The 21,427-nt window shown below is 38.1% G+C and overlaps 1 protein-coding gene and 1 long non-coding RNA gene across 3 annotated transcripts in view; one reads left to right on the top strand and one right to left on the bottom strand.

Annotated features, from left to right (window-relative positions):
- Window positions 1-987: 987 nt before the first annotated feature.
- LOC114475632 (bromodomain-containing protein 8-like) overlaps window positions 988-21,427 on the bottom strand; it is a 22,847-nt gene continuing 2,407 nt past the window's right edge. The window contains exons 3-20 of one of the 2 annotated variants that reach the window (XM_028466616.1): window positions 18,558-18,627; window positions 18,427-18,476; window positions 17,093-17,215; window positions 16,927-17,007; window positions 16,780-16,844; window positions 14,994-15,136; window positions 14,596-14,787; window positions 13,404-13,482; window positions 13,059-13,235; window positions 12,319-12,470; window positions 9,582-9,996; window positions 7,814-7,857; window positions 7,401-7,723; window positions 7,221-7,313; window positions 4,394-4,462; window positions 4,038-4,320; window positions 2,653-2,697; window positions 988-2,439 (exon numbers count right to left, since the gene is read on the bottom strand). In XM_028466616.1, the coding sequence (XP_028322417.1) occupies window positions 2,380-2,439; window positions 2,653-2,697; window positions 4,038-4,320; window positions 4,394-4,462; window positions 7,221-7,313; window positions 7,401-7,723; window positions 7,814-7,857; window positions 9,582-9,996; window positions 12,319-12,470; window positions 13,059-13,235; window positions 13,404-13,482; window positions 14,596-14,787; window positions 14,994-15,136; window positions 16,780-16,844; window positions 16,927-17,007; window positions 17,093-17,215; window positions 18,427-18,476; window positions 18,558-18,627 (2,464 nt within the window). In that variant the 3' untranslated portion in view covers window positions 988-2,379. The remainder of the gene's footprint in view (window positions 2,440-2,652; window positions 2,698-4,037; window positions 4,321-4,393; window positions 4,463-7,220; window positions 7,314-7,400; window positions 7,724-7,813; window positions 7,858-9,581; window positions 9,997-12,318; window positions 12,471-13,058; window positions 13,236-13,403; window positions 13,483-14,595; window positions 14,788-14,993; window positions 15,137-16,779; window positions 16,845-16,926; window positions 17,008-17,092; window positions 17,216-18,426; window positions 18,477-18,557; window positions 18,628-21,427) is intronic. The other variant, XM_028466617.1, reaches the window with a different exon arrangement.
- Window positions 17,677-18,117, top strand: LOC114475633 (uncharacterized). Its single transcript, XR_003675490.1, has 2 exons — window positions 17,677-17,760; window positions 18,067-18,117. It is a non-coding gene; the product is annotated as an uncharacterized LOC114475633 (long non-coding RNA).

Below are 21,427 nucleotides of genomic sequence, written 5' to 3'. Positions count from 1 at the left end.
AATCCTGATCGTTAAACCAGCTTCATTGTTTGAAAATATTAGATTACCAAACACACTCCCATTCTACGAAGCGTGCCTCTAGTCATGACTTGGTCAAAAGTCTGTTTTATTTAAATCATCTCCACTATGGAATAAATTGCTTAAAAAACTGAGGAACTCGACACATTTGCTTGTATTTAAAAAAAAAAGAAAGTTTCTATTTGTACGGTTGCCGTACAGACAACCCCCCGGTGCTATTGGTACGTTTACCAAAGTACAAGTAGTGTTTTAGGGTTAGGGTTAGGTTATAACCCAATATTGCAACAATTTTTAAGTTTAGTTTTAGTCACGTGACCTAAACTGGCCAAATAGGGGCGCTGCGTACGTATAGAATGTTGATATATTGATACGGCAACCGTACGGATAGACACTGCCTTAAAAAACACTAAAAACCTTGTTGTACATGTTTGATTAAGACATGTATTGTTCTATTACCATTTTTATTATTGTATTTTTATATTTTTGTATATTATATATATGTAATTTTCTCTTTTATCCCGAAATGAATCTGTATTTTTCAGCTCCGGTCAACTTGGGACAAAGTAAAAAGAGTGTGACGCTCCTATACTGAACCTTTTGACAACGTCAAAAATTCCATTACTTGAACAATTTTTTGATTTTTTTAAATTTTTAAATATTGACAGCTTGGTTTCTGATTGTTTCATGTTAAAAACCAAACTAAGACCATTTGATCAGTTTTTGAAGCATGTGATGCTGTGGGTGATCACGCTCTTATTTTTATTAAGTGTGTGTGTGTGTGTCTGGATATGTTATAATTATGTTTTTTATTTATCATTTTAATAGCGTTTGGTTCTCTCGGTTTTGAAAAACAGAGCATTTTTTCCCCCAATTTTATTTCATTTTCCAACACATGACAGTTCACAAAAAAAAAAGACTCATTAATGTGAATTATATTCAAAGCACAAAAATAACATCAAATATCAATGTAGGTACATGTTTACTGGTAGTGTTTAGAGCAGGTAAAACAACTGAACACGATACAGCACGTTTTTTAAAATGAATGAAATGAAATTGGCTTTTTTTTATTCTCAGAAATATCTGACATATAGAAATAAATGCTAGTTTTTGAACATTAAAAATACTTTGATAATGAATGATTGGGTTATTAAACTAATACTGATTGTAATGCTTTCACTCTTTGGCCTCGGCCTTGACACAGCACAAACCCATTGTTAAGTTACGTGTGGATGCGCTCGATGCTTTTGTGAGACACACTTGTTCACATCACGGCTTTTGGGGCGCAGAATGTAAAAAAAAAAAACTGTAAAACTTTTTCATAGCTGACCTATTTTAAACATTTAACTAATTTTCTTTAATTTGAGGCAAAAATTCATGTAAAACAGCATGTTCTTGATCATTGTTAAACATGTGTACACATATAAATGTAAATGTTGAATCTAAATGTAAACGTTAAATGTAAATATAAATCTAAATGTTCAATTTATATCTAAATATTAAATATAAATCTTAATGTGAAATTCATATTTAATTGTTAAATCAGTCGCCAAGTGTAAAGCTAAATGTTTAGAAATTATGCAAAGTGGGCAGGTCAGCGCCTGTCGATCACGAGGCCCCGCATTTAGCTTTATTCTTGGCGAACGATTTAACATCCAGATTTAGATTAAACATTTAGTCAATTCTATTCTATTCATCGAGCACATTTCAAAACAACAGACCTTGACCAAAGTGTTGTACAAAGGTTATAAAATGTAGACAAGTAAAAAAAAAATTAGATGAAATAAATAAAAAACTGGCAAACCAAAAATGCCAGTTCTCACTTTAGATTTCAATTCAACATTTCGATTTCGATTTCACATTTACACTTAGATTTAACATTGAGTCAAAGTACTGTACAGTGATGATATAATTTACACAAGTAAAAGAAAATGAGAAAATAAATAAAAATACAGAACCAAAAAGGCCAGTTCTCAGTCTAGATTTAAAGTTAACATTTAGATTTACATTGACCATTTTGGATTTACATTTAACATTTTAGATTTAACATTTACATTTTGATTTAACATTTACTTTTTCATGTGTACACATTTTAACAATATTATAGAACATGCTGTTTTACATGAATTTATCTAAAATGAAAAAAAAATTATGAGCTAAATGTTCAAAAAATGTCGGCTATGAAAAAGTGAGTGAGTTTTTACATTTGACGCCCGATAACGGCCTGATCATTATAATCCACAGTGCACGTAATGCGGGTTACACCACACATTATATGCAAAATGTGATTATTCTGTGCAACAAAGCAGCAGTAAACTCTTCTCCATCCATCCATCCACCCATCCATCCATCCATCCATCCACCTCACTTCTTCATCTTCAGGTCAGCTTCTATGGCACTACGGCGCCCCCTGGTGCCTCCATCCTGCAAAAGGAGAAAAAGCACTAATCACAATGCACTTATTGTTTGCTGCAGGTTCATGACCTGCATATTGTAGAATAAACAAGGAAACTAGACGTTAGCGGCACGTGAGGAAAATTAATCCAAGTTTAATGAATGAGAAAAGCTTTCTTTGCCTCGACGTCTGCGTTAATGAAACAGTGAGTGGACGTAGGACCGGGACGGACGGATACTCACAAACAGAGAAAGGAGGAAAGCAGGAGAGGACATGGAAACAGTGTCCTGCAAGAAAGAGGAGACAAATAAAATAATAAATCTAGGATTTCTTTATCAACTTATATGATACACATTTTAAATAAATAATAGTCCCAGAAAAGTTCCTGTAGAAAGATTTAACACTTAAATTACTGACTGTTATTGAGAAAAATGTCAATATATAATCAGAAAATAATGGGCTTTAGCAGCTTAATTTAATTTTTTATTAGTTTGTCTGTTTCCAGGATTATGTCTAAAGTACGGAAAGGATTTGGACACATTTTTTAACCAAAGATTGACTTTACACCATGGAAGATTCTGTTAAAATTTGAAGGGGATTCAGCGTAATATACTGATTCTGGATTAGTTTGAAAAATCCAAAAAATTCCTCTCATCATTGGCGAAATAAAAAAAAATAATTATTGGTTCCTAATTGACTGCTCTTTATGAAATCTGACCCATTTACAGTATGTAGGGTTGGTTCCTCAATTATCTCACCAAGTTTTATCTGGATCATATTGCAAATTTTATTGGTATTTTTATGAAAGAATTAAGAAATAAATCAAAAGAGTTTTTACCAATTGTTCTGTGATTATTCAACAGACACTGTATATTTTTGATTAAATCAGATGAATACTTTTTGAGATAAATAGACAATTTAGTGGTGGGGGGTATATGCGTCCTTTCTTCCATTTTCAGCTTCCAATATCTCAAAAACATCATATAGCAAACTGAAATTTGGTATAGTAATACAGCTCCGCCTTCTCTCTCTCAGAATATATAAAAATATCTGCTATGCATCATATCTGGTGGACATGCCAACATGCACTTCTGGGCCACAGAAAATTGTAAAAAAGTACTTTTTTCCGATTTTAAGAGACTATCACCCAAGAACCAATACATATATGTGACTAATCATTAGTGATGTGAACAGTCTATGTACATAGCTCTAAGCTGACTTCCAGACCCAAACCATGACAAACTTGTTACCAAATTTGAGGGGCTGACATGTCCACCAGATATTTTTATATATTCTGAGAGAGTATGTAGAGCTGTATTACTATACCAAAATTTAGTTTCCTATGTGATGTAGTTCCTGAGATATTGGAAACTAAAAATAACACGAAAATCGACACATACCCCCCTCACTAAATTGACCATATCTAAAAAAGTGTTCATTTGATCAAACTAAAAATGTACTTTGTGCTTATTGAATAATCATTGAATATTTTTTTGAGACAAAAATGCGTAGACTATTTGTTGAAGTGACATGGAATGACCCAATAACGACGTGTGGAAAAGCGATTTCTATGCAGTGCGTGAGTCAGGTTTGCATCCTATTCTAAGACTCGAGTCCACTGAAGCACCTTGTCAGTGGAGTCTTGTCTACGTGTGCCGTCGCGTCCCCTCAGGCTCTTGGTACTGATGCCCGACTCCGAGGTCTCCATGATGAGCTGGGTAGCGAGGAACTGCTGGATCTGCTCCAGGACGTCCCGCTGCATCTCCACAGCCATGTGGTACACGTCGTGGTCCAGGCTGTTGTACATGACGGCGTTTTGGAACATCAGCATGATGTCCCTCTGGAACTCGGCCGTGGTTCTGATCAAACCGGCCTCTATGTTCTTCTTTATGGTGGCCAGGTCCATGGGCCTGCAGAGGTTCACCATCAGGTTACTGATGTGGTGCTGCTTCAAATCTATGAAAGTATGTTTTGACCTCCTACCTGTGCACAATACTGTGATATCCAGGAGCGATTTCATCAGTGACTGGCTGAAGGAACACGTTTGCGTACCTGGAGGGACAAAGTTTCATTGGTGGAAACCATTAAACATCTCTGTTTGATGCCAATTGTTAATATTTGTCATTGTGTCTATCTTGCTCTGAACGAAGGTTTCTCTCTGCTCCCTCCCTCCCTATCTGTCCTTGTTGCTGCTTGCTTATTTTGTGCTGTCTTTTTGTCAGAATCTAATAGGAACCTCTTTCTACATCTCTATCCAAAAAATGAAATTATGGAAAAGATCAGCTGGTCTCTCAATGCAATGGACCATTTTTTTTCAACGAAAGAACGGGCAGAGGTGAGCCCGCCTGTCCGGACAAAATGTCTGCGTCGGGATACACGATGGAGGACGAGGAAGACGTCTACATAACAGGTTCTATGGTAGTAGGTATGCTGCTGATTGGAGCTGGCAGTTTCCTGACCTATCGCGAAGTCTGGATTACATTGGCAGCTGTTTTTGTGATGGCTACCAGTCATTTCTGATGAATGGGCAGGGCTCCTAACACTCAGACTCATGAGATAAACGTGCTCAAAAGAAAGCAGGATGCTGCTGTGGAACGTCTACATGGAATGGAATCCAACTTGGAGAAGTTCAACTGCTCAGCTTTTGAGATAAGAACACCATATTGGATTTACTGCTGAGAGATGGACTCAAAGACTGACGGAAAATTGTGCTTAGCCTGACCGAAAAACAAATCGTTATCTCATTTGACTCCCCAAGCCAGCCGTTCAAGACTGGCTTATCTAACAATTCTTTTGGATGTTTGTGTCGACTGATGTTCTGTCCCCTCCCCCTCCCCCTCCCCCTCCTCCTCCTCCTGCTCCTCCTCCTCCTCCTCTTCCCCACCACCACCTGGAACATTGTTTCTGAATCAGATCTACCCAAGGTCGTTTCACGTCATCTGTGACTGGCTAAAACTGTACAGAATGAACCGAACGGATCATGTTTCAACGCCTTCTTTGTGATGTCTTTGGATTTTATTATAATTGTGTCTTTTTGCCCTTCTGTGTGTGCAAGGCCTTTTTCCCTCTCCTTATTTCATGTTTTTCCATTTCTCATCTAAGACACGGGGCGCTGCCTTAATGGCTTGCGACCCACAGTACTTCCGCTCCTGTACACCCATGTTATATGTTTTTTATTTTTTCATGTTTCTTGGACAGAATGTAACTGAACCCAAATTTCCTCCCGGGGATGAATAAACTATTCTGAATATGAATGAATCTGATGAATATTTTTTTTTACAATAGATGTTATTCAAAAGGTGCAAAAAAAAAAAAACATATTTTCTAAAAAACATGAAAAATAATCTAACTCAAAAAAGGAATTTTAAGCTGGTGGATCTTAAATTTTAGATTTTTTAATCAGATAAAGACATAATGTAGGCCATAGATCAAAAAATGTAATTCCTTAAAAAAAAGATGGTCATTTTCACTTTTAAAAATCTCAAATTGACATTGTTGGTGCGTTGTATTGTTGGATGTGTCGTCCCGTAACTAAAACTAATATTTATTCCTTGAGTAATGTGTGATGTAAAAGTAAATTTATGAAATACTGACAAAAATAATTAAAACAAAATCTCCTATTATACTATAATTTTATCAAAACTGGCAAGTAAAACCAACAAACCTGAATTACAACCATCCTCAATGTCTTGATTGTTTTCCTTTTTAACCAAATAACTCTCATAACTCAAATGTAAGCAAATGTAAGTAACTAACAAGTCGTTTGGTAGCTTCATAGTTTAAATGAATTAATTAATAGTTAAAGGTACGCTTACAATAAAGTTTGTACGACCATGACAAACAAAATCTATTACAGTAAAACAAAACTGTCAAAATTACTTAAAAAGACTAAATTGAGACTATAACTATATGGACTAAATTCTAACTAAAACAAAATTAAACTAAATGACTGAGACTAAAACTTTATGGGCTAAATTCTTACAAAAAGAAAACTAAACCAAAAGACTAAAATAAAGCTATAATGACACAAACTCTATACACTAAATTCTAACAACAAAAGACTAAAATGAGACTAAACCTCTGTTGGATTAAATTCAAACTAAATCAAAACTAAAAGACTAAAATGGAACTAAAACTCTATGGACTAAAGTATAACTAAAACTAAAGTAAAAGACTAAAATGAGACTAAATCTCAATGGACTAAATTTTTGCTGAAACCAAACTGAACTAAAAAAAAAATGCGACTAAAACTCTATGGACTAAATTCTAAATAAAACTAAACTAAACTAAAAGGCTAAAATGAGCCAAACTCTAAGGACTAAATTCTAATTTAAACAAAACTAAATTAAGACTGAAATTAGGCTAAAACTCTAGGAACTAAAGTCTTACTAAAACAAAACTAAACTAAACAACTAAAATTAGGCTATAATGAGACTAAAACTCTATGGACTAAATTCTAATGAAAATAAAACTAAACTAAAAGACTAAAACTAAATACTAACTAAAATAAAACTGAACTAAATGACTAAAATGTTACTTTAACTAAATCCAGTCTTTGGTGAGTGACTAAGACTAAAATCCGTCTGCATCCGTCTACCGGACTCCACATCCCACAATGCAAAGCACCAAACTTTTCCGACAATGTCAATAAGAGAGTGTTTACAGTTGAGATGAAAACAAACTTTGGAGCAGCAATTTCAACCTTTTTTTTAGTAAATGTTTTATCGATGGGGCGACACTATTTATTTATCTGATTAAAAAAAGAATTCTGGTTTGAGCAGCTTTGAGCTTTATCATGTCTGGTGCTGACCTGTGATTGGCCGCTGCACGCCACACGAGCATTATCGCCTTCCTCCATATTTTCTGAGCTTGCAGAGCTTCCAGGTCCTCGCTGCACACAGAACTGCACAGAGAAGCACATCATGCACGTGACAGTTCCTCCAATGAATGGTGTGTGTGTGTGTGTGTGTGTGTGTGTGTTTTCACTCACAACTGTGAGGAGGCGGGGCTACTGGCCATGGAGTCTGCGGTGGCGTGCAGCCTGAGGGAGGAGGAGGCCGTGTGGAGGCTGTAGCCGTCCTCACTCTCACTGGCTGCAGGCTCCACATCCCCATCAGGCTCAGAGAGAAACCCCTCTGTGCCATCACCATCCTCCTCCTCCTCTTCATCCTCCTCTTCCTCATCCTCATCCTCATCCTCTTCTTCTTCTTCTTCTTCCTCTTCTTCTTCTTCTTCTTCTGGCTCATTGAGCTCATTATCTACTTCGTTCTCTCCTCCCCCATCACCTACTACTCCATCCTCCATGTTTGTTTCCTGCAGGGATGAAGGAATGAGTCGTGATTCAAACCAAGAAAAAAAACAAAACATGTTTTTTAAGTTGTTTTTTTTTTTTTTTGGTTTTACCTCAGGATTCCTCTCCGTCACTGAATTTTCACCCAATTCTGAATCTGTTGAGATAAAAACATGTGCTGTCTAATTAGTTTCAGACTTCTTTAGCCCCGTTTACACGAGAACGTTTTCTAGTGAAAATGAAAAAGTTATGTTGTGTTTTGCCGGTCCATTTACACTAGGGTAACTAATCAACACCGGGACAATAATTTAAGCAAAGAAGACGACAAATTTTCAAAATAAATTATTTGCATATGCTTTAATTTGTAATTAAAAAAAGGTTGCTTAAATTACATTTATTTTGAATTCCTTTTGGATGCAATGTATTATTGAACAAACTTTAAAGTGACCATCAGTAAAAAAAAAAAGCTACTTTTAGGTTAACATAAAATATTTTTGAATAATAAAAAACATGTTTTTCTTTTTGGCATGTTGAAGGAGAAAGCATGAGAGAAACCAAACGTGTAATATTGTCAATGCCATTGACCAATCGGCATCGAGTTGCAAACGCGTGGAAGACTTTTGAGCTTTCTAATGTGTTTATACTGTAAGGGCTGCTATGGCAACTGTTGTGATTGACAGCTCATAGTCCAGAGATCACGTTTTTAAGTGAAATGCGCTACTGCTTTCAGGGTATTTTCTGTCCATTTCTTAATAAACATATAAATGGTTTGGTGCAAACTTTTAAAAATGGAAAACTCCAAAATGGAAATTATTGAAAAGTTTTTTGAAAACACTTCAAAATAATCCTACGGTCGATAGTGGGCATGCGCACCTGTATTAAAGCAGGACGCTCTTTGGATGCGTTATTTCCTCACATCTCCAGCGTATCTAACTCAGTCACGCTTTACAGCGATGATGATGATGATGATGATGATGATGATGATGATCAAGGAGAGAGATTTTAACTGTGACCAGTGCAACAATCTGATCCATGATCTGATCAAATCAACCTGTTACATTGTTTATCAATGAAGGCGTTTCAAATTAAAAGTGAACTTTATCATTTTCAAGGATTTCAATGACATTTACAAGCGTTAGGAAAACTCCATGTTCCATGATTTCTAGACAACCCAAAAAAAATGTCATCACCGCCTCCTTTCCTTCAGACCGCCTTCATTCACAGATTACGCAGTTTTGCTTTACTTGCACTCGGTGGGCGTGTCAGGAAACTGGACCGGAGAATATGCGTAGGAGAGAAGTGCGTCGCTGCAGGCGCGCAAAAAAGTGCTTAAGTCCAGATTAGCCCCCCCCCCCCACACTTCAGACAAAACAGATTTTTCTTGAAGCTACTTCTGCATCCAGAAAATATGCAAATCAAGATTGTTGTATATCAAATAAAAGCTTATTACCTCAACAATGAGTTGGGTTCCAATTTTTGGCACAAACTTTGACTGATATTCAAGGCAAAAAATCTTTCCACACACACATTGACATTCACATACACACACACACACGGAATTGGTTTTATAAGCTCCAATTCAGTAATATAAACATCATTCTGGTATGCTGAATGTAAGTGGTGGGAGGCATGGTAGAGTAGCCTATTACTCCTACATGCACCTATTTTGATTCATTGCAAAACTACACCTCCATCTATTGCCTGGTATGTACTGTATACTACATCATTTTTTATTTTTCCCGCAATCCCGTGTAAACAGAGATCATTTTGAAAACGTTGCCATGTGAATGTGGAACATTCGGAAACAGAAACAGAAGAAAAACGTTGTCGTGTAAATAGGGCCAAACCGATTCTAAATTTGGTGTTGTAAACATTTCATACCTGTTTGCTTTCCCCATATCTCACTTTCACTTTTCATGGCTGCATCCACTGAGTTCACCTTTGTTTGCCTCACCACCCCCCCATTTTTTTTCCCGGCCTCACAGTGTGGGGCCGCTCCTCCTCCTCTGTGGCAGCGCTCCAACCTCTTTGAGGAGTTGCACAGAGACGAAGAAACGAGAGGAAACGCTGTAGGACAGTTATCTTGACTATTGCACAAAGAGGAGACTGGAGCGTCTGTCCTCCCCTCCACAGCGCCAGGCAGAGCTAAGGACTGTGGAGCCCCTGTGGGATGAGAGTCGTGGGGCCGGAAAGGCCCAGCGACCCAAGAACCAGACAGAGCGTGTCCATTCTCCTCACAAAGGGAAAGAGCCGCCTCCACCGCAGCTGCATCCAGAGCCTCTGCAGCCTCATCGGCCTGGAAACAGGAAACAGGATTCAGCATCTCTTCATTGAGACGGATGTGAAATGGTTTTAAAGGATCCTCCACCGTTTTTACAAATGTGGCCTAAAAACTTTGAAATGTCCTTATTTTGCACCATATTGAACATAGCATTAGTTCAGGCAAGCCGCGGACGTCAAGACAGCCACACCTCCAATCAACCGATGGCCCAGATTGGCTCCCTATTGTTCAAAGAATACAGGAAGCACTACTTAAACCATGACAACTGCCTCTTATGACCTCAGCAAGCATCTCGCAACCCACCTCCGCCCCAACTCCTCCAGGTCAGTATGTATCCAACTAACTGTGTCATTTTTGTCATTAACATATGCTGTAATCTGTTCCAGGGGGTTTCGGCTAACCGCTCTCCTTGCTTTAGACTTTAGCTAGGGCTCAGGAAAGGTGCTCTCCCTACCTCCGGCTTTCCACGTAAGCTCGTGGAAAAGGCAAGGAGGTCCCGGAACAGACCCATACCGCCAAATATACAATTGCGTGCATATCCATGTAAAACGCTCAAGGCGCTATACAAATCCTAATGCACATTTATTGTAAATAAATCATGTATTTTAACTAAAGCGGTCCTGACTGAAATTTGTTTTATTGACTATTAAAAATGGGACTACTTTACTAACCTTGCCTGCAAGATTCTCCTGGTGTTCACAAACACCAGAATCCATCTTGTACTGTTCCCGCCTTTACCTTTCGAATCTGAACCGGACCGGTTCGAGCCAATCATGAGGCAGTGTTGTGGTTTAGGGCGGGATATCTGAGTGTGACGAAGGCTGAAACGCTGAAGCAAAACTGTTGTGGGGAGAGGAACTAGCTGGGCTACCGCTATTAGCATAGCTCCGAATCAACATGGAAAGAGGAGGAGGATGAACGTTTGGAAACTGCTATAAACTCAGTTTTAGAAAAATCTAGCATTTCATCTTTGAAAGAGCAACAGCGAGAGGTGCTTTGTGCATTTTTGGACCGTAAATACGGCAAAGCGGAGCCTTGTTGTTGTTGTTGTAGCAGAGTCGATGACGACTTCATCATTTGTTACCGTGTGATTGGCTAAAACAAATCATGGTGGACAGGTGCTTCGCCCAATCAGCTTCAAGCATTCTGTTCATGTCCCTCCATGGTTCCGAAAGGATTTTGCCAGACACAGACCTAGATCCACGTGGAGAACTCGAGTTACATTCAGCAGCTTTTTAGCTTAAAATGACAATGTATGCTGCTCTAAATCAGTGTTTAACAAACTTTAGTGCCCCACGTACCCCTTACTAAGGGTCCCTGAGACTTTATTTCTAATCGCAAGCGCCCCTTAGCCCATGTCATACATTATTTATTTGTTTCTGCAGGCTCGTCTAAACTCTTTCCTGTGTCTCGTCCAACATCAACCTTGAATTTACGCTTTTTTAATTCATTTATTTCTGTTGTTTTGCTCGTTTTTTGAATTTGAACTTCACAGCTTTGGTGTACTCTAAAGAGTTGTGACACAAACTATTATTGATGGATGACAACAAAAAGTCTGTGTGCATGAAAAAAGAAATCTACAACAAAAAAAGAACAACATTATTAAATAAAATAAATGAATTAATTGTACTCCATATTTGTGACCATCACCAGCCCTCCCTAAGGAAGGATAAGAAAAACTAAAGGGAGAATTTAGAGAGGGCAGTGTTACACCTTAGTGAGGGGGAAGGGAACAGGGAAGAGGGAGTCAGGGTAGGACAATGGACTCTATGACTGCAGGGGGCGACAGTTCCAACTCTGTGGGTTGGCTGTAGACAATGAAGCAGAGTAGAAGAGCTCTCCTAAGGGACCTTTACTCTCCCTTAAACAGTGTGCAGCTGACGCGATGGTGGCTGAAGTTAAGCAAGTAAATCACAAACTGTTGAAGATGAAGATGGATAGAAGTCCTTAACCTCTTTTGGTAAAACAAAAAGGGTTACATTGACATATTTAACTTTTCCTGATTATTTAGAGCAACAAAAAGCAGCACAAATTGTCATTTTGACCTAAAAAGCTGCTAAATGTCTTAAAAAACAGGCTGAATGCTTCACTCCAATAGAAAACAATGAGGTGTTTTAAGGCAAATGTTTGCATGTAATATCATCAATCACGTGATTTCAAGATGGCGGAACACAGGCCCTAAAACGGTAAAGTAGTCCCGTTTTTAAACGTTAATAAAAATAATGCATTTTGTTAGGCATAGATATTCTAATAAGGGCAATTGAAAGGTTTTAGGCCACATTTGTAAAAACTACAATCAGACCTTGAAATGTTTCGACATATTGACTGATTTCCAACCTTGTCTTCGATGATGGCGATAATGTCTCCAACCGTCTTCAGGTCCAGCTCGTCTCCCATGTAGGACACGGTCACGTCCTCCTCGCTGAGTTCTGACGCTTTGTCGTCCACAGACACCGTTTGGCATCCAGAGGACATAGTCAGATCCATCTCTGCTCACACACATCATCAGGTCAGATATGAAACCTCAATTTATTATCTACAAATACAATCACAGGTACAATGGCTACGTTTACATGAGAGCTTTGATTCAGAACAAAAGTTAAAACCTCTTTAAACACCTAATTCCAAATGAAAATGGCCATTTCAAATTTAACTTAAATCCAACATAAATGGCTGGTTTATTCGATTTTAATTCCAAATTTCATTCCGCTTTAAATTAATTCCCTGTCACGATGACGCGCTGGTGACAACATAATCCAAGAAATCGCATTTTCTTTTTGCTGATATCAGACCAATATCCAATATTAATATCAGATCAGGACACACTTAATGAAAACATGTATTATAAATTAAAATAACAAAATATTCATTGTTTTTCCTACTTCGCAAAGCCAGGATTTCTCTACGGTTAAGGAAAATATGCAATGTTACAGATTGTATCCATGCATCAGACTGCACCAGGGAAGCTAAAGCTACAGATGTAGCTAACCTCCACCCGTGTGCCTGCTTTTGTGAATAAATAATGTTTTTTCTAAAGCCCGTTAAGTGTCCTGTCATCCAATCATTGTTGATATTACTTGTGTTTGCAGAGTTGATGTCAGCAGCAGCAGCAGCAGCAGCAGTGGTAGTGGTAGTGATGGTGGGGGGCTGGGGGGGCAGAGGGGGGGCTGGGGGGGCGGAGTTCACCATGAAACTCAACGAAGGAGAAAACTTAGTGGGACCCGCCTCCAACAGACGGGACAACATGGGAGCACCTGCAAATCAAACCCAGAGTGTAAATATCAGACCAATCAGAGCAGGTTTATCAAAGCTAGGCTAACGGTGCAGCTAACCTGCTCTGACAACCAATGAATGATAAAGGATTTATTAGCCAGGAGTATTTGTAATCAACTAATCAATCAATTATTACTGAATATTTGTACCTGACGCCTGAGAGAGAGGTTGTGTGGGCGGAGCCAGCTGCAAGTCATGTGCCAAGGAGGACAAATCACCTTCCCCGATCTGAGAGAGAGAGTCTCTGTTTTTGTTTATTGCATTTACATTTATAACATTTCTATTTATTTAACACCAGATTAAATAAAAAACAGAAGTTTCCAAGCATTCTGTGTCACAGCTATATTTGAAGAAGAAATAAAATTACAAATAAAATATATTTAACCGATGTATGTGTGCGCGCGTATTAGACAGTGTATTAAATTCTATACAGTTATAATTATATAGAATAATGTTTGATTTAATTTGACTTGATTTATATTGATCATGTAAATGGCAACTTAAAAATAGTTTAAAATAAAATAAGTTAACATCAAGAAATAACAACAAAACATTAACTTGCATCTTCAAATTCTTACACATCTCAGTTTACATGAACAGTTGATGGTCTGTAGATGTTAGATGTAGATATATTTATATTATAGCTTATTATGTATATAAAATACTAGTTTTAGGAGTCGTTGCTTTTACTTCTCAGAACATCACGTGAAGCTCAGTTATAGATGATTAATGAGTGTCACATATTGATCAGCTGTTTGTTAATAAATGTCCCTGTGTAGCATTTTGCATCAGCAAATTTAACCCAGAATTGTTTTTCTGGTCAGACTTTATTTGATACAATTATCTAGATTTATATCATATTTCACCATTTTGAGAAAATATATTGAGATATGAGTTTTGGTTCATATCACCAGCCCTAGTAGGAATGTTCACAGCATTTTAATGTTAATAAAGGTCGACCTACCAGATTCTAATCACATAATTGTATTTAGTAAGTGGTTGACAAGTGGCTATTTTAGATTTCTTGTACTGGAGCTTGGTTGGGCGGGTGGAACGGATCGTAGTGGGTGCCAGAACATTTCCCTTAATTTCAAATCCAAAACTTGACAGGTATGGCCTTTGCACCGTTTTCGGTGCTCGGGCCCTAATGAAAAAGTGTCAGCGGTGATAGTTATGGAATGGAGGTGTGTGTGTGTGTGTGTGTGTGCGTGTAGTCAGTGTGTAACAGTAACAGCAGCTTATAGATAAGTCTGAAATTATAAAACCCGTTAAAATAAGGAATAATTCAAACCTGAGTTCCTGTTAACTTTAATATTACAAATAATGAGGAACCTTCCATACCAGTCTGGAGTTGGCAGCCAGAATGTTGCCTTTCTTCAGCAGCTCTGACAGCAGTGGTGAGGGTGGGGGCGTGACTTTCTGAACCAGCACTTTCTTTTGGGAGGGGTCTTCTAAAACTGAGCCTGGGCTGATTACATCAATGGCAGGTCCAGAAGTGTCAGTAAATGTTGTAAACCTGCCTGTACCTGAAGCCTGCACGGAAGCACAATCATTACTAATCATTAAAAATATATATTATTGTCCATAGACTGATAAACAGCCAACAGCTACTTTTTATCCACAGCGCTCACATCATTTATGCAAATTAAATCTACTGCAGAAATCTGGCAAATATTTCCAAAAACAGAAAAAAAACTTGTGTGAATTTGTGCGAGCTTCTAAATATCTCTGAGACTTACATTCTTTGGAGATGTAAAATCCGGCGCGAGGCCTTCGAGTGGGTCACCTGGAGTCAACTCGTGGTTCGGGGAGCCACAGCCTGAGGGGGAAGGCAAGGAGGCACTGGGGGTCCGCTTGGGGGCGAGCCTCGCCACCTGTCTGGCTGAGGAGGGAGGGAGGGAGGGAGGGAGGGGGAGGGCAGAATGAAGACGACGCTCTTATCACTCACATCTAATGTCATCAGTATTCAGAGTGATTGAATTAGACACACAGAGCTGATGGTTCCCAACCAGGGGTACGCAAACCTCTGTTGGGACATCACGGTCACATTGCAAAAAAAAAAAAGACCAGTTTATAAGTCTATTTATATGATAATTTGATGCAAGTAACAAACCGTCTCATGTATAACCACGATCAGCAGCAACAGGTGATCTATGAGTGGTCTACTGGGATCAATCTCTACTGACATTCCCTGGTAAAATAAATGTTAAATTAAAAAACTAATAATTATAAAAGTAAAAAAATATATATGATTTATTTTCATCCACCTAGATCAAACATATGCAACTGGTGGCCCTCAAAGAAAATTAACATAACTTAACACGAACTGCTGAAAATTACACAAAAAATACACAAAACACTCCAAAATCATAGAAATCTACAGGGGGGAAAAACACAAAAAAACACAGAATGACAGAAAAATGTACACTACAGTGAAAATATGAAAAATGACAACAAAACCACATAAAACAATGACAACACACAAAACAACAACAAAACACACAAACCCTTTGTTGTTTCCTGTGTTAATGCTCAGATTGGTCATTATTCTAAATACATGAACATTGATAATGTGGCCCTCAGTTCAGATAATCACATTTTTGTGGCCTCCTGCTGTGATAAAAGTTGCACATTGCTGATCTGGATGCTCTAAAATCTCTTACAAATTTTCATTTTGAAAATCAGATTTTAGGACTCTCTTATTTAAAGGCACACTGTGTAACTTTTGACCACTAGGGGGCGCTAGACCTGTAACTTTCACCTCAACCGCCCCCTAGTGGCCACAAGTGCCGCAGCACTGTCGCAAAAATCAACAGACAGTCAGTGGGGCCAGCCTCCATTGTCTTTTGATTGTGTATACAGAGAATAGTTGAGCTGTAACTTCAGGATAAGTATTGGCTCTAAGGGCTGGGTTGGTAGGGCTGCGGTGCGAAGTGGGGCTAGGCTCGCGCCGCAGCTGGAGGAACAGCCGCCCCCCCTATCCCCGCCGCTCGGCCCTCCTCTCTGCGTCGGTGGTGCTCCCCCCAACTCCTTGGGCTCGCCGCCGTCGGGGCGAACGGGTCACAGGCGACCGGGCAGAAGGTGGATCGGCGGACGGGGGCCGGGTCTCGGCGGTGTCTTTTTAGCATCCTCAGAAGCAGTTTTAAACGTTTTGCTTGCCTCAGCCATGACCGGGAGTCGAACTATATGAAAATAGTAGCAAAATCCTCAGCTTAGCTCCATGATTATATCAGAGCCTGTGGTCACGTGACTGTCATAAAGTGAAACGTTCTCCACATGACCTGGCCAAAGACGGTCCGTCTCTCCAAACTTACATGGTCGGTGTTTCAAGAGGGAAGCCCCGCCCCGCTCGGAGCATTGATACTGTCAATCGCTGTATATTGGCCTGAGGAATCATTTAAAATAACTCATATAGGTCAACTCTTTAGGTCACAAAGTCCACAGTGTCCCTTTAATAAAAAATTTAAAAAGTCCCGAATGGTTGAAACAAACTGTATTTACTGTATGTAATAATGAAGGAGATACCTTGATAAGCAGCTTCAGTGTTTTTCTTTTTCAGCTCTGCTTCTTCTGCATCCAGCTTTTTCTTCCTGACATGCAAACATTATCTTAATTTCTTTTTTAAGCATAATTTTAACTGATAAACATGTGAAAAGGATGTCAAACTCTTACTGCTGAATGTCTTTCCATAACTCTTCCAGTTTGGAGTCTTGATGTCCAGCTTGAATGAGTGCAGCCTCTTTCTTCAGCTTCCTGTAGGAATAATAAAATCAACTTACGTATGTCAGAGGATCTGCTCCACACAGCATTAGTGGGTAACACGCTGGTGTTTGTCTACCTGTGCGTCTCTTGGGTTTCTTTAATCAGCTTCTTTAGTTCCTCGATCCTCTCAGCAGTCAGCCTGCGTACGATCACATCCTCCACCGTCTCCACCACTTCACCTTTCTCACCGCGCTTTCGCCTGAGAGTAAAAAAAAAGAACATCACAGTGAGTGCTAGCACCTGCTGTTTATGCATCTAAACCAGGGGTTCTCAACCTTTTCACCCCCAAAATAAAGGTCCCAGAGACCCCCACTGCACTGAACAATAACATATAATTTTAATAAATAACCACATTTATTTATTTATTTATTTATTTATTCATCTGAATAATATCCACTGTTATCCAGGAAGTTTATTATTATTTGCGCCATAGTTTATAGTCATCTAGAAATGTAAATCCTTGTTTTAATCAGAAATATAATGGGTTTAAAGTGACCAAAAATGGTGGAAAAGGTGGTGAAATGGAATTTTTAAAACCACAGAAATTGGTTAAAAGTTGCAAATTAGAGTGGGCAAAAACAGGAAGAAAAGGGGTTCCAAGTGTCAATATTGGCTTAAAGTGGCAGAAATTAGGGGGAGAGCATGGCAAAGCGTCTATGTGGTTAAATTGGCAAAAAAAATAAAATGAAATATGGTGAGAAGAGGTTAAAAGTGACAATAATGGGTCAACATATGTGACATTAGGTGGAAAAAATGGTGCAAAGGGTTCATAAGTGACGGAAATGTCTGGAAAAGGTGCTGAAATAAGGTTTTATGAACTACAAAAATTGGTTAAAAGATGCAAATTAGAGTGGTAAAAAAAAAAAAACAGACAGAAAAAGTGGCAGAAATTGTTCAAAGTGTCAATATCGGAACATTTAGTTTAAACTGGCAAATAATAGGCATGACAAATCGTAAATGTGGTTAAATTGGCAAAAAAAAAAAAAAAGCATAAAATATGGTGAAAAGAAGTTAAATGTGACAATAATAAGTCAACAAATGGGACATGAGGTGGAAAAGTGGTGGAAAGGGTTTTAAGTGCCAAAAATGTCTTGAAAGTGGCAAAAAATGTACAGAAAATGCATTGAAATTTGATGGAGAAGTGGCAAAAATGTGAGTAATGTAGTAAAAATGCTTTAAAAGGAGCAAAAATATGGCAAGAAAGAGTGATTAAAATATGGCAAGTTTGGTGTAGTTGCAGAAAAAGGTTTAAAATAAGCAAAAAAATGGGCTAAAATTGTTAAAAATAATATATTCTTGAAGGCTTCTGGCAATCCCCTCTCAGTGTCTCACGACCCCAAATAGGGTTCCAAACCCAAGGTTGAGAACCACTGATCCTAAACAGAGCAGAGGTGGAAGATGTGTGCTCACTTTGGGGCCTCTGTCGTCTCCAGGAGCTCAGAGTACTTGGATGCACAGTGCTGAGAAAAACCAAAGAAGAAGAAGAAGAAGTCGTGATGATACTTTTAAACAAAAGTTCACGTCCTTATTTACTGCTGTACCTTTTGAGAGAACCAGTCAGGTGGTCGCCCTGGTTCTGCAAATGGTTTGATGGCTCGACTGACAGACACCCTGGAGACAAAAGATACAAATTAAAGTCATTGTGGAAAATGTGAAATATTTTGGCTTCATCCTAAACTATTGGTCCTCCTACCTGTCAATCATTCTGATAATATGTTTACGTAAGGCCGTCGTACGTGGTCGTGCCCGGTGCGCATCGGGTCCTTTGAAAATGGATTTTTCACTTACCGGTGGCGAGTAGGGCTGGGCAAAAAATTGATTTAATCGATTGATCAAATTTGTAGATAAAAACGATTTTTATCTTGCAAATTCGAGTTAAAAAATAAAAAATAATTACATTTTACAGTTTTTTCAGACTTTTTAGCGTTCCATCTTTGTGGGTTACCGTAGCGCGACGTGAGCCCGCCCCCGCTTTGTTTACATGTGTTTACCCTTTGAGTAGGCTATATGTGTGCCACGGGCATGTTTAATTTATGAAATTGTAATGTTATATGTTATAAAATATATAGTTATCTGATTTCTTAATCTGAAAATTGAAGCTACTGTGAAGTTGCTGTTGCTGTTTGCTTAAATCTGGGTTGAAAATAGTTGAATGACAGAGAATCATTTACTTTTTATTTTGGGATTGTTCTATGCATTTTAACTCTGGAGGACAATCACAGCCATAAAGATGCACTTTTGACAATATATCTGATGTCTGCAGTCATTTTTAAGTGCATTGAAAACCAAAAATCGAATCGAAATTTCAAATTTGTCTTTAAAAAATCTGAGATTTTCTCTTGAAAGCAGGTGGAGTGTTGCACATGTGCAGAGAACATTTCTGTTCTAAACATTGGGAAAATTGTCCTCTTTACCTTTAAGTTCATTTACAATGTTGGAATTATTTAGACGGTACTTTTTCATCAGATAATGACAGTACAGGCCTCATAGATCAATACATTTAGGATAATTTGCATGAAAAAAGATGTCAAAGGTTAAAATTAATGCTCTAGCATTTTACCCATTGCATTGTGGGATGTGTAGTCCCATAGATTGATGCTTAGAAGTGTTTTTCCTTCATTCTTACAGTGATTTCTTGTGTGTTTTTTTTCTCTAGACAAGGAGGGCAGTGACTGGCATGACTCCATTTTTGTTCTAGTTTGTTCCCAGTGATATCACCTCACTCCACCAGACAACCCAGTTCTGGCTGGACTCAGATCTATCCGTGTAAACCCCAAAATAAACATCCTCCATTGTTTTTGCCTCAACTTTCAGTAAAAAATGCCAGAAATGTGATGGAAAGTCACTTTGGCAAAGTGGTTTTTTGGGCAAACACAAGAAATCACAGTAGGAATGAAGTAAAAACACTTCTATGGATCCATCTATAGGACTCCACATCCCACAATGCAATGCAGGCAACTTTCCTGACAATGTCAATAAGAGAGTAAGAAAAGAAGAATACACAAAACAACCTCAAAAACAAAAAAAAAATGACTCGAAAAATCACGCACAGACAGGAAAAGTACACAAAAATACAACTGAAATACACAAAATGACAACAGAACTACACAAAATGATTTTTTTTAAAAACACACACCAAAGACAACAAAAATATACAATATGACAGAAGTCACAAACCCCTTTGTTCTCTCCCGTATGAATGAAGTAAAAACACTTCTTTGCATTTGTCTACAGGACTCAACCTCCCACAATGCAATGCACCAAACTTTTCTTACAATGTCAATAAGAGAGTGTTTACGGTGGAGATTTCTAATTTTCACATAATTTTTCCCAGCAAAGGATCTTTGATTTATTTATCTGAGGCCTGCCCTGTATTTAACTGATTGAAAGAAAAAAAATCCCACAATGCAATGCGCAAAACTTTTACGCTAATCTCAATGAGGAAGTGTTTACATTAAACATTTTACATCTTTTTTTTGAGCAAATAACCTTTGACTTACTGATCAATGATTCCCACACTGTTTAGCTTGAACTATCAGGTAAATAAACTATAAACTTTAACATGATCTGCTGTCAGTCAAAGACAGGGACGCTGCAGCACAGCTCAGGGACAGGACGCAGAGCACAGGACACACACTGTGGTGTCAATCATTTGCCTTTGAACTCGACGTTCAGCTCAGAGAGTAAAAATACATCCAGATGTAATGACACCTTTGTGTGCGTTCCAAGTAAAACAAGAAACGTTGGCACAATGTGAGCTCCACGTTGGATTAATGTGAGATCACGTTTCAACATGAATCCATTGGTTTCAGTCACTTTAGGAGGGGGAAGTTACAGTAGTTTGTTTGAGGAAACACACTACTTCCTATACTGTATAAATCCAACAAATGTGTATAACTATGTTATACACAATCAACTACCGGTATATACATCCTTTTATCGTCCCTTAGAAGTGCTATTTCTGCCAATTCAGCCAAAATCTGCACTGTTTTCAAAAATAGATGCTGTATTTTTATGTTTTAATAATAATCATGTAAATGTATTAGTAAAAAGGTTAAAAAAAAAGGTTAAGTTTTTTTTTTTTTTTTATTATTATTTCAAGAAAACAATATAATTCTATATTTTTAACAGAATTCTTAAGGAAAACCTAAAATTAAAAAGGCAATGTAACCTGTCAGGTTTCCACATGAGGCCCTATGCCTCATTTTGAATGGTCCCCAAAATAAATGCACAAAGTTACAACAAAATTGCAAAACAATTACAGCAAAATGTATACAATATGACCGAAAACACATAAATGACACCACAAAAGTGACGAAAAACACAAAATAAGAGTAACGTATACAAGATGGCAAAAAAACAAAACATGTAAAGAATGTATGAAACAACAACAACAATAACGACAATAAAG

Source organism: Gouania willdenowi, chromosome 14 (genome assembly GCF_900634775.1).
Source record: "Gouania willdenowi chromosome 14, fGouWil2.1, whole genome shotgun sequence".
In the NCBI taxonomy this organism is placed as follows: domain Eukaryota; kingdom Metazoa; phylum Chordata; class Actinopteri; order Blenniiformes; family Gobiesocidae; genus Gouania; species Gouania willdenowi.
The sequence above is the reverse complement of the archived record's forward strand: the minus strand, read 5'-3'. Positions and strand labels throughout refer to the sequence as shown.